Source organism: Pholis gunnellus (assembly GCF_910591455.1).
Source record: "Pholis gunnellus genome assembly, chromosome: 23".
Lineage (NCBI taxonomy): Eukaryota > Metazoa > Chordata > Actinopteri > Perciformes > Pholidae > Pholis > Pholis gunnellus.
Genome location: NC_136550.1, coordinates 1,275,679 through 1,289,047, shown reverse-complemented (window position 1 = coordinate 1,289,047; position 13,369 = coordinate 1,275,679). Strand labels below are relative to the sequence as shown.

General features: G+C 42.5%; 1 protein-coding gene across 2 annotated transcripts; it reads right to left on the bottom strand.

Moving 5' to 3' along the window:
- Window positions 1–335: 335 nt before the first annotated feature.
- otud4 (OTU deubiquitinase 4) lies at window positions 336–12,828 on the bottom strand. Of its 2 annotated transcripts, none has more exons than XM_079184810.1 (21): window positions 12,483–12,828; window positions 12,061–12,144; window positions 10,366–10,416; window positions 10,213–10,259; window positions 9,801–9,873; window positions 9,513–9,594; window positions 9,242–9,404; window positions 8,576–8,621; window positions 8,393–8,495; window positions 7,600–7,664; window positions 7,419–7,516; window positions 6,879–6,964; window positions 6,631–6,796; window positions 6,086–6,218; window positions 5,757–5,825; window positions 4,648–5,521; window positions 3,650–4,441; window positions 3,281–3,321; window positions 2,145–2,805; window positions 1,880–1,983; window positions 336–1,504 (listed from the first exon to the last, which is right to left on the bottom strand). In XM_079184810.1, the coding sequence occupies exons 1-21, from the start codon at window positions 12,636–12,638 to the stop codon at window positions 1,046–1,048; spliced, it is 4,353 nt and encodes a 1,450-aa protein (XP_079040936.1). In that variant the 5' UTR covers window positions 12,639–12,828; the 3' UTR covers window positions 336–1,045. The 2 variants fall into 2 exon arrangements, with proteins under 2 accessions (XP_079040936.1, XP_079040937.1); XM_079184811.1 differs by having other exon boundaries at window positions 10,213–10,256.
- Between the last annotated feature and the right edge of the window lie 541 nt (window positions 12,829–13,369).

Below are 13,369 nucleotides of genomic sequence, written 5' to 3'. Positions count from 1 at the left end.
TATATAACCTAATATTTAAAGTAACTTGAAGTTACTCAATTTTTAAACTTTTTTGCTTTTAAAAAGTAACTTTAAGAAAAAGTAACTTTAAAAAAAAGTAACTTCAAAAGTAACTAAAAAAAGTAACTTTTAAAAGTAACTAAAAAAGTAATGTTTTGTGGATTCTTTTCTTAATTGTCTCGTTTCCTCAGAAAATAAAAAAGAACCGATAAGGAATTGAATCGAATTGATCAGAGTACTTGTATTGATAAAATCCTAACGACATCCTTAATAGTGTCGCAAAAAGATGCTAAGTTCTGTGATTTAAACGCGATAAAAATACAAAAAGACAGACGATCTGAACCAAAGTTTTATTTAATCAATCGCATAGAAAAATTCAACACAGACAACAGTCTTCAGTTCTGTACAGCAGTGTTTCCCAAAAAAAAACAATCACGGTAAAAGGTTGCAAACGTAAGGCACTGAATCTCTAGAGTTGATTAAACGTGACGAGAGAACGAAAAATAAACCCGGTGAAGAAGAAAAAAAACGAGACAAATGCATAAAAAGGAAACCAGCAGCAACAAGACAGACCATTAAAAAAACAAACGCTGAAGATATAAAGTCCACACGGCTCCTATCGCCTCAGAACGCCGTTCTCAAATTAAGATTTTACAATCGTAGACCTCGGTTCTGTCCTCACAGTGCAAACAGAAATGCTCGGAGTGTATTTTTGCTGAAATATGTTTAAATATCTAAAGATTTACCGACATGCGACGCGTTCGAGGGACGCTAGAGAATCTGAAATTTGACGTCCGATTAAAGACGTTCTACTTTTATTGGAAAATATTGTTAGATGAGAAGAGGGATTCCATGTTCGCACAGTGTTTGTAACGCTGTCGCTAGAAGATGGTTAGCTTAGCTTAGCACAAGGACCGGAGTTTTTATGCTAAACTAAGCTAATTGGCTAATAGCTGTAGCGTCATGTACAGCATCCGGGCATAAGAGCGGTGAGAAAATAAAAACATCACCTTCCAGTATCCTCTCCTCTCATTGGCTGAGAGAGCTAGTATCCTCTCTCGCGGCCCCGCCCCCTGTGGGAGGGGCTAAACTGGATGTAGTTTGAGTCCTCTCCTCCGTGCCTCCTCCTGTAGCCCCCCCTCACTGGGTCGTAGACTCCCCTTCCTCTCCCTCCGCGGGGGCTCTTCCTGGACCCCCTGTGGTTCAAGGTGGTCGGTTTGAATCCCGCCGCCTCGTCCCAGTCGTCCTCCGTGCTGCAGCCCACAGACAGGGACTCCAGGTAGCCCACCTGGCTGGGCTCCGGTGGTCCCAGCTGGACGTACGCGTTGGTGGGATGATGATGATGATAATTAGGCGGTAGTGCTCTCCGGTAGCCACGGGAGGGGTTGTTGTTGTCGGCGGAGACGGTTGTCTTGGAGATGGCGTCATACGGTGATGGAGAGCTTCTGGGATTCATGGTCGTCATGGAGACGTCTTTGACGTCAGGTTTTGAAACCAGTTTGATCTGAAAGGACATTTATTCATGTATTAATACACCACAAGAGTTTTACTACCACTAGTATTACTATTAAAACACGTTACTACTACAAGTGTTACTACTACAACAGATGTTACTACTACAACAGATGCTACTACTACAAGTGTTACTACTACAATGAATAATACTATTACTAAAACAGGTGTTACTTCTACAACACATTACTACAGGTACTCTGATACTATTACCACAATGGTTACTATTACTACTACATATGTTACTGGTACTTTTATACGACTACTACAAAAGGAATCACCAGGTACTATTATACTGCCACTACAACACATGTTACTACCACTACTACAGTGATGAATACACCATTAAACTGTGTGTTATACGTACGATGGGTGTGTTGTTGAATGGCGGGTCCACCAGCAGCACTGCTCTGGTCATACCGTCTCCCGGCTCCGTCTTCAGGGCTGATGGGAAAGACATGTTGGTTCCTCCTGGTGGCAACAAAAAGGTAACAGCTTGAAATGTAAAGCCTTCATTACCCAGAAGCCCTTTGTGCAATCAGCTTATAATTTACAGCAAATATAAAAACACGTGAGTTGATTTATTGTGAGAACTTTAATTAGGACTCGTATGATAAAATCTGTCAACGTACCAAAACCAGGAACCACCACTGTTCGGTTGTTGTTAGCATTAGCCACGTTAGCAGCACCGGGACTCTCCAGAGGACCGGGGACTCGGCCGGGCCCGTGCCCGGGCATCGGGTCCCCGTTGGTGGGCTGACGCTGCTCCATCAACGCCTGACTCACCTGGAGCTCTTCAGGGGGGGCCGATGCAGACCCGTACCCCATCGAGGAGGGGGGGTACTGAGGGTACCCCGGGTGTCCCTGGCTTGGACCCGTGTGGTAGCCCTGAGACAAGGGTGGGGGGGTACCCCGATACGTCGAGCTAGCATTGGGATACCCAACCGGGTAGCTTGCGTTTCTGTGGGGGGGCATCTGGTGCTGCTGCCAGGACAACGAGGGGGAGGAAATCCTGTGGGGGGGTTGGGGCTGGGTGAAGGGGTACCCGACCTGGGTGAAGTGGGGGTCACTGGGACGGGGGGGCTCAGAGACCGGGGCTTGTTGTTGGTCGTACATGGACGCTGAAGCCGGCGGGTACGGGGGGTGCGGCTGGTACGCCCCCTGGTGCCTGGTGGGGGGGTAGTGGGGGAGGGGAGGGGAGGGGGAGCGGGAGGGCAGCTTGGGTTGTATGGTGTGGGCCTGCTGGAGGGGGTACAGGTAGAAGTACGGGAGGCACATGGGCATGGAGTAGGCCTGGAGACAAGAGAGAGCAGGATGTCAAAAACCATGAGGACACGAAGAACATGAGAAGACACGAAGACCAGGAGAAGACATGAAGACCAGGAGAAGACACGAAGACCAGGAGAAGACATGAAGACCAGGAGAAGACACGAAGACACGAAGACCAGGAGAAGACACGAAGACCAGGAGAAGACACGAAGACCAGGAGAAGACAAGAAGACCAGGAGAAGACATGAAGACCAGGAGACCCCCCTTTATGCTAAGCTAAGCTACGTGGCTTCATACAGACATGAAGGTATCGATCTTCTAATCTAACTCTCAAAAAGCAGCTTGATGGAGGTGAAGTGCATGTTTCATTACAACATACGTCACGAACATTAATATTATTCATGATTCATGGTGGAAAACTGTAAAATGTCCTTTAAAAAACAAACGTCTGACATTTGATCAGATTCTTTCTACTTCAATTGAGAACTTCTGTTCTTACCTTGATGCCCAAGTTGAAGAAAAACTTCAGGATGTTGAGATCTGCAGAGAAAAACAAATATTATAATAATTATACATTATATTGAGGAAGCGCTTTTTAACAAACTCACTTTACAAAAGAAGATGAGAGAGCGATGAAGAGTATACAGTGTTATACTTATAGAATATAAATATGATCTGATACTTGAGTGATGTTCAGTGTCTGATCTGCAGTTATTATTGAACCTTTATCTTAAATATTAATTTACATTTATATCCAAAACTATTTCCATCAATTGTTTCATTTTTCATTCTTTTACATTTGAAGACTGAAAATGATTTGTCGATAATAAAACAATCATCAGTTTAAGAGTCATTTTTCCCAGCTCACCTTGCGGCAGGTCGTCCCCCGATTGGCTGGAGGAGAAGAGGGGAGTCGGAGCGATGTCCCCCGTCTCCCCCTGAGGGAACCCGGGGTAAAGGGGGTCCTGGTAGAGCTGGGACAGCTGGGACAGGGGGACGGCTACCGGGACGGACTGGTGGTAGGGGGGGTGAGGAGACGGGTGAGGAGACGGGTGAGGAGACGGATGAGGAGACGGATGAGGAGGGGGAGGAGCTGACTGTAGCTGGGGGGGAGGAGCTGACTGTAGCTGGGAGGGAGGAGGGGGAGGAGCTGACTGTAGCTGGGGGGGAGGAGGGGGGTAGACCATGGACTCGCGGTGAGGCGAGCCCTCCATTTGGTTCTGGGTGTTGGGGTGAGCGGTGGAGAGAGGGAGGGAAGGATGGGGGACTTGGGAGGGGTGAGGAGGCTGGAGGTGAGGATAAGGACCTGAACCCTGAGGGGTGTGGGGGGGGTAGGGAGATCCTGAAGCTGGATGGGAGGACTGGACCTGGGCCACCTCAGACTGGGACTGCGGGAGGTACTGGACCTGAGGGATGGAGGACCAGAGGGTCTGAGGCAGCGAGACCACTTCAGAGAGGGACTGAGGTCGGTGCTGCTGCTGCTGCTGGGCTTCGCTCCGCATCTGGGGCATCTGGATGATGCCGGTTTGGTTCTGAGCTTGGGTTGATGAGGTCTGGGTTCGGGTCTGGGTCACTGAGATCTGGTTCTGGCTTTGGGGCATCGGAGGGAGGTTTTGGAAGGCCTGAGGTGTAGTCAGAGGAGCTCCGACGTTTGGAGGATCTGAAGAGAGAGAAGAGGAGACATGAAGACCAGGAGAGACCAGGAGAGACATGAAGACCAGGAGAGACATGAAGACCAGGAGAGACATGAAGACCAGGAGAGACATGAAGGTGCTCTGGTGGTTAGTCTTCATCATGTCTCTACTATCTGCTTTAAAAAGATGCTTGAAATGAACTATTTCAACACCAATAAAGAAGGTTCCTTACTTTGTGCAGAAGGGGGCGGAGCCTCACGGACTTGAGCAGCCTGGTGGATTAGAGATGAGGAGAAGGAGGGTGGACTGGGGGAGTGGGGGAGAGAGGAGACAGGAGGGGAGGAACGGGGGAGGGAGGAGGAGGGAGGGAGGAAGCCCTGAGCGGCGGCGGGGGAGGGAGCGATGGGGGCGATGAAAGTGGGAGGAGGCAGCGCCGAGGATGGAGGAGGGGAGGAGGACGACTTGGGAGGAAGCGAGAGGAGAGGAGGGGAGGAGGAGAAGGAAGCAGCAGCGAGAGCAGGGGGGAGGAAGGGGCTGGAGGGAGGCACGGCACCGCCCGCTACCGGAGGTTTGATGCTCGGGGGGCCAGCAGGAGGAAGAGGAGGAGCTAAAGCAGCAGCAGCAGGAGGGAGAGGAGGAGCTAAAGCAGCAGCAGCAGCAGGAGGGAGAGGAGGAGCTAAAGCAGCAGCAGGAAGAGGAGGAGCTAAAGCAGCAGCAGGAAGAGGAGGAGCTAAAACAGCAGCAGGAAGAGGAGGAGCTAAAGCAGCAGCATGAGGAGGAGGAGCTAAAGCAGCAGCATGAGGAGGAGGAGGAGCTAAAGCAGCAGCATGAGGAGGAGGAGCTAAAGCATAACACTGTGTGTTCGATTTAGCTGAATTATTAGAGTCAGAGTTTGCAGACGGAGCAGCAGGAGGTTTGGCTGCAGGGAGGGAGGGGTTAGGAGGTGTAGCAGTACTAGGAGCAGTACTAAGAGTAGTACTTGGAGTACTAGGAGTACTAGGAGTAGTACTCGTAGCAGCAGCAGTGGATGCAGGAGGAGGGGTGGAGGAGTTGGGTCTTTCTCCAGCAGAAGGAGACGGTGCTCCGACGTCTTCAACTGGACTTTTCTATAAAAGACAGATTAGTGTTCATCTGCATGAATTAAATGATAATAATAATATAATAAACAGATAACAGAGGTTGTATTTTTACTTTTATTAGTGTCATCTTTAGTGGGTATTTGCAGAAAACATGCAGTTTAAATCATGTTTATATAAAAACTTGCTTTGATTCAAATAAATCTTTTAATGATGTATTATAATCTAATTTAAGTTTCTTTTGATCACCGGGAAACAAACTCACCGCCTTGGTTCCTTGGCATCGTCTCTTGTCTCCTCCCTTCCTCTTCCCTCCATCGCTCTGCACCCCGCCCTGAGTCAAGAGGAGCGAAACAAAGAAACGTGAGACGAACAAACGACAAAAACAAAAGACTGCAAAAACAAACATTTGTTAAACAGAGAAATAAAGGAATTAACCCACTGAATCCCAAAAGTTCAGAGGGTTAATTCTCTCTACTTCTAGTCATGATGCTGTTTCCACAGAGCAGCAGGACACAATATGTTGTTGTAAGCAGGTGACTGTCTTCATGTAGGTCCTCAGGTTGAGTGACGGTGGATTAAACGTGGACTCACCCCGAGGGCGGGGAAGCTGTTCTCGTCTCTGAGCTGAATCTCCGCCAACGCCACGCTCCTCTCCTCCTCCACTTTGGCCGAACGCTGCTTGTCCGTCAGACCGAAGGGAGGATCCATCGAGCTCAAAGACTTCCTTAAAAATAAATAACACATGCATTCTCTCTAGTGTCCACCGGGGGGCGACTCCTCTGGTTGTATAGAAGTCTATGAGAAAATGACTCTACTTCTCTCTTGATTTATTACCTCAGTAAACATTGTAAACATGAGTTTATGGTCTCAATCTCTAGTTTCAAGTCTTCTTCAATACAGCATGATGTTCATTTAGTAAATGATGGTCCATTTAGAGTCAAACAGACCATAAAGCAGGGGATGCTTTAGGGCGGGGCTACACGGTGATTGACAGGTCTCTACCAGAGACGTATACGGCGTCTCTACGTCCTCCTCAGTCTAAATATGGTCACTTCCTGTTCTGAACCCTCCTTTAGACTCCGTTGGACCAGCTGTAGGTGTACTTAAATCCTCTCCACACACACACACGCACTGACCTGGAGACCTTGGACCCCCCCTGCTCCTCTACGGTGGCCTGCGGGGGCCATGAGTGCTGCTTTAGCATACGTCCACTGGAGCCCGGGGCTGTTGCCTGGGAAACGGAGGAGGATGCTGCTGCGATGTTCTTCCCTCTGCCTCTTCCTTTACCCCTCTCCTCCCACTCTGAGAGGGAACGAAGTTCAGTCAGTTTACTTTAAGAGTTTATGTGAGAGACAGACAGAGAGTTCATATGTGCCTGTCTCACCTCCGTTGAGCCTCTTGTCTCTGTTGACCACTGTACTCCAGCTGCTCTCATCGTTGTGAGGACGGAGACTCCACAGAGGAACCTGTCTGCAGACAGGAAGTACTGCATTTAAGTACACATTTGAGGTACTTGTACTTTACAAATCAGTCATTTATCATGTAAAGACATTTGCTGGTTCATAATGTTAATCATCGTTTCTGTATTCTCATTATTTTTACAAACCAAACAATCAATTGATTAATGGAGAAAATAATCAGCAGATTAATCATAATGAAAATAATCAAGTTAATATTTCAGAATGAGCTCCAGCTAAACTACAACCGTAAAATCCTGCTTTTACATTAATGCACGAGTAAAAATGATCTCATTATGGAATATATAATAGTACAACAGTCACAGTTTATACTTTAACTACATTTTACTGATTATACTGACACTTTTACTGTAACAGAGTATTTCCACAGTGTGGTATTAGTACTTGTACTGCAGTAAAGGGTCTGAATACTACAGTATAGTACATGTGTTGTTAGTGTGACTTACTGCCTGGTTCCCAGTTCTTCTATATAAACGGTCACTGGGCCGTTGTTGGGAGAAACCTCCTTGATGGTGGCGCTGTAGTTCCGCCCATCAAGACGAACCTACAGGTGATACACATATGTATATTTATATACATATATTTATGTACACAAGTAGAGTGAGACCCTGAACTCGTCCCACTCACCTGACAGCGGTCTCCTACAGTGAACTGCATCCCAGCAGCGATGCAATAATCCATCTTCTGTTGTGCTGAAAGTAAAACGCAATCTTGTTAAAAACACAATCTAGTTATTGTTAAAAACGCAATCTAGTTATTGTTAAAAACGCAATCTAGTTATTGTTAAAAACGCAATCTAGTTATTGTTAAAAACACAATCCAGTTATTGTTAAAAACACAATCCAGTTATTGTTAAAAACGCAATCTAGTTATTGTTAAAAACGCAATCTAGTTATTATTAAAAACGCAATCCAGTTATTGTTAAAAACGTTATATACATATAAAAAAATACAATACAAGGTCAAATGTAGTATATTATTAATATAGTGTGAAGTACAGGAATATGACAGACTATACAATATTAGTATGAGTATATCATAATAAATATAGATATGTAAAATAAGACAAATATTTAATTTAGTAATGTAATAAAACAGTATGACATAAATAAATGAACAAATATAAATTAACTAAATAGTATAACATAAATAATCATAGATATAAAACTATATCATACTATATTACGTCAATATTATTATGGTTCACAGAATGTCCCTCTTGCTTTTAAATTTGATTTATTTATTTTCTTTTTGTATTTATTTTGTATCAATAAAGGTTAATAAAGGTTTTTCTTATCTTCTCTGTCTTTAAATATATTTGAGGAGATGAGTTTGGATCGATACATTTTATAGACTTATTAATTAATTAATTTCAACAAAACTTTTAGTTTCGATAAAGACGATTAATTTGTTATCGTCACCTCTCTTGGACTTGTGCCAGACGTCGTACTCAACGTTCCTGAACAGAGTGGGGTTCAGTGAACGCCTCACCCTCTCAGGCAGGACACGGCCACGCCCACGACCCTGAGAGAGACAGAGAGACAGTTATTCACTATACGGTTGATGAAGTAGAGGTGTGTGTAGGGTTAGGTTTAATGTTTTACCCTCTGGTTGTATCTTGTAGTCGTCGTGCTCGTTCCATTTTCTACCCTGAACCATGAAAAAAACACATCATGAGTATTCAGATAAAAGTACTAATACTACACTGAAATACTCACAGAAACGTCGTGCATTCAAAACCTCAGAAGTAGACTTAATCTATAACATTTCTATCATTGTAAAACTAAATGTAAACAATAAATACATAAAATTACTGAATTATTATCTATCAAAATAATAAATTTTTCACCAACAATGTCGCACAACATCTTCAGAATTAACAGGAACTATAATTTCATCTCACATCTTTTTAATGAAGCAATAAAATAGTCAAAAAACAAACAGTATATAGTATATAATGTATGTAGTATATTGTCACCAATATCTGATATCAATGCCTTAGATTTTGTTCGTTGTATCAGTTTCATGTGGCAACAAAGTAACAAATCAATTACATTTAAATGTAACAAGTACATTGATACAAAGTTACTGAATTGTTATCAATTCAAATAATAAATGTTGAAAGAAACCTTCAAAATTAATATGAATTACAATTGAAATGTAAAGATTTTTAAAGCAACAATTTGGTCCAAACCTAAAACAGGAGTAAAAACCCAAGTACACAAAGTATATCCTCACTACTACCTGTTGGTAACTAATCCGTAACCTACCAGAGCGGCTCTCCAGCGTCCATGTCCGAGTCGTCGCTGCTGACGCAGACGTTCATGCTGTCGTCACTCAGCAGGTCGGTCGGTCGGCCGCTCCGCTGACACAGACCCAGAGAGGACCGGTCCACTCCGAACACGCCGTCGTACAGAAGCTCGTACAAGATGGCTGACGGAGGAGAAGCGCAGTTAGTTTACGGTTCATGTCGGGAGTTTACGAAGAAGGACGGTTTGTTTTTAGATGCTTTAGAAAGTGGACGTGAAGTGAAACACTCACACTGACAGAGAGCGGCTCCTTTAATGTGGCTGACGGGATAAACGCTGTCGTAGTGATTCCCGTTCAGGAAACACAACCGCACCTGAGAGAGAAACAACAAAGACTTTAAAGTTCAGTTTCTGTTCATTTACTAAATCACCTTATTAAAAATGAAAAATGGTCGATCCATAAGTGTCCAAACTCTTAATTTATCTACAGAATATAAAGAAATAAAAACCGTCTCTTATGTATAAATAAGACATTAGAAAACATTAAAGTGTGTCTTCTTCTTCTTCTGCTGCTGCTCACCTTGTCTTTGAAGTTGTTGTCTGTGATGTTGACGGCCGGTTTTCCGGCTTCCTGGAAGATCAGAAAGTCTCTCCTACAGAACGACAAACACACAAATAAACACTTTAAACTCAATAAATATGAAGGAATAAAGACTCGGATACTTCATCAAACTCTCGATGTAGATTCACTTTTACTTCACAAAGATAAACATTAGACACTTAAAAGTAGCAGCCGTCCCATTTTTTGACGTCCTCGTAGGTTTTTATTACAAATAACCGGCTTCTGTTTGTTTGCAGAGTACAGAAACATTTAACAAAAACATTTCCAAGAACGAAGTTAAACTTTATTCTGTAAAACATCCGACGTTCAGTCGACTTCCCTGTTTCACGTGGAAACACGTCAAACCACCACAGAAGAAGAAGAGTCTTACTTGTACATGACGGCCAGCGCGTTGATCTCCACCTCTCCCACCCACTGCTGTGAACACAGAGCGCAGCGCTAACGTCACGTTAACGAGAACAGAGTTCTGAGTTCTTCATGAAACAGTTCGTCTATTAATGGAGGAAGTCTGTGGTTCTGTTACCTGAGGGTCTTGAAGCTTGGAGAGATAATCCTCAAAGTCTCCTTCAATAAACTAAACACACAACAGACGTTATTATGAATAAAACAATGTGTAACGTCACTTTAAATCAAACAAACGATAAAGAAAAAAGTGATAAATAAATACACATTAAATACAAATAAAATAGAGTTTATACACGTTTCACTTTTCCATTTATCAACGATGGAGAACTGGACAGAATACAACTTATTTCTGTATTTGTGAATGTTTTTTTGTTTTGTTTTGATTAAATTGATCCTTACTAAAAACTTCAGTTTCAGGAAATTCTTTAGACTTATTTTAATGACTTTTGTTTAAAAAAATGTAGGAAAGAATTTAACAAAAATTAAAGAGTCAGAATGTATTTAGAGACGAAATAACTCATTGTAGGTTTTGGTCTTTTTAAGGGATTTGTTAACAGTAAGAAAATATAAAGTAACAGACAAAATCCATCAATAACCTGCTGCTGAGTTACTTAATGTATTGATTGCTCTGATTTATCAGAATTATCTGCTGACACTTTCATGTAAATGATTAGAGAAAATATTTAAATTCTCTGAAGTTTAGCCGGAAACGTCCATGTTTGGTGTGAAAGTGAACGAAGGAGAAATTAATATAATACGAGAGGAAGTAAAAAGCCCAGAATGCATTGCACATCACAAACCCTCGTTGCCTGTGAGTCACTCTCAGATTTACTGAAGCTCACAGACCGGCTCTAAAACTGGCTGAACTGCATTCTGGGAGATGTAGTCGGGCCCTGCTGGAGGGCGAGGTGAGGCTCTGTGCTTTTATATCCGTCATAAAACTAAAAGACTCAAACTTTTACTTTCAGTTGACTCTCAACCTCAGTTATGAAACAAATGCAGATAAACTGATAAACTGTCTCAGCTACACGTCACTTAAACTTAATTTAAACTTCTGACATTCGTCTCTGATCCGTTAAAGCTCAGAGCAACATTCAACATTCATCTGGTTTGTAATCATGTGGATAAGAGTTTAAACACAAGACAATGACATTTAAAAAACATTTAGTATTGATGTTACGTTGAAATAAAAGTACATAAAATACCTTTAAGGTTGTAAATATTAAATATTGTCTTTGTAGATTCATCTCAGTTTATTGATTTGTTTGATAAAATGTCAGAAAAGTGCAAATAAGGTCTTGAAGAGTGACTACTTTAAATTTAAAACCATGTAAAACTCAAAGATTTTCTATTAATTAAAACTACTTTAATGTTTTATATTTTACAGGACCGTTTTATTTTGATTATTTAATCAACATTTAGCTTTTTAAAGCATAAAATACTTCATTTGTTTAACTTGTTCTCTGCCACATAACACATCAGAGGCTGTGAGGCAAAAACAAAACCAAACAAAAACACCCAAATATTATTAGAAGGTATGTTTATAAATGTGGGAATAGGTACGTTACACTGCGTGTACCAGACTAAATAAAAACTATTATTATTTCATGAACATAAACACTCACAAGCCTCTCTGATCCTAAATAAAGCTGCTTTACTGATGTACGAGGAGGTTTTAGTGTCTAAACATGGTGTTCTGGTGTCAGTGGTGAACGTACAGCCTCATATATAACTCTATATAACTATAGTTATATAGAGTTATATATAGTTCTATATACTTTATGGATATATGGGGAGGTTTTAGTGAACTTACAGCCTCATAACTCTCTCGGTTCTGCTTCAGGAACTCCACACACTTCGCTCTAACTTTCGTATGAAGACTTTGGCAATGCAGCACCTAGACAAGAACGCACACCAACAGTTATCAACCGTTAGTCTCCAAACACAACACCTCAAACGTATCATTCAAATCATTAGTTTGTCCCTTTACTACTTTAACCGTTTCATTCAGAACTCCATTAAAAAGCTGCTGATTTAAGAGAATAAGCGTGTTAAAGTTTATAAATGTTTACTTTTATCTCTTGAGCTCAGCTGACAGCCTTCCTACCAACGCTAGCTTGCATTCGGCTAACATTACAACACACTTGTTAGCTCACACGAGCACAACAAACGGGACCAAGCCCACGTTTGTTTTGTTGTAAACTAGCTGTTTTTCTACCAGTTCTCACACTTCACCTGCTCCGCGACAGCTCTGAACAAGCACGAGCCGTCTTTGGCGATCTTCTTCCGATGCAGACCGAGCGACTTCAGGTAGTCGTCCATTAGTCTCTCTGCCCCCTTTTCCTCGGTACTTTTCACGCTTCCGCCGCCGCCACCGCCGCCGCCGTCCATTGCTAGCCGCTAGCGTTAGCTGGTGAAGTGACGCTACCTGGTTGTTTTTAAAGCTCTAAATATTTTAGATGTCACCGGCTACAAGTTTTAATATCGGCGCCGATTACATTTAGACATCTTCGTCTAACGCGGGTGGAAGGAAAAAATGTCGGCGTCTTGTTTCGTTTCCCAGGAAGAAGCCCTGAAGAAGGAGCTCCCGACTGTGTGAAAGTGAAAGTAGGACAGTCAACTTTAGCTCGCAGTTAGCACGCGAGCTAACAAGCTACACGCCTCTTCCTTCTTCGTCGGCGTCAAGTTTAGGCGGAGCGCTTCATAGCACTTCCTGTTGTTCAACAAAGTAAACGTCTTAATACAATTTAAATAAAAAAAGCTGCAGGTAACTTTTATTTTCACGTTGATTCATGAACATCAGAATAAACACTGGACACATTTTAAAGTAGAGTAGTTATTATTAAGCAACATTGTACTTAAGTATACAACAATTTATTGTAAAAATAAAACACCTCCAAAATAGAATACAATTACTGTTCAAGACTGTCAATACTAAAATAATAAAGAAAATAAATTACGTTTTTCGTTTAATACACAGCTTTGTGTTCTTCTGTCACGTTTTTCAAAATAAAACCCTCCCTGTCAGAATCACGCCAGACCCCCGGCGTTTTCCTATCAAAATAAAAGCCTTGCCAACATGTATCACGTCATAGACGAACAGTAGAATAAAGACTTAAAAA

Excerpts from the sequence above, each read along its gene's own strand:
- otud4 (XM_079184810.1), bottom strand. The coding sequence starts at position 12,638 with ATGGACGGCGGCGGCGGTGGCGGCGGCGGAAGCGTGAAAAGTACCGAG. Across the intron at positions 10,260-10,365 it reads CCAAGCTTCAAGACCCTCAG|CAGTGGGTGGGAGAGGTGGA; the intron begins GTAACAGAACCA and ends CTGTGTTCACAG. Across the intron at positions 1,984-2,144 it reads AGTGGTGGTTCCTGGTTTTG|GAGGAACCAACATGTCTTTC; the intron begins GTACGTTGACAG and ends TGTTGCCACCAG.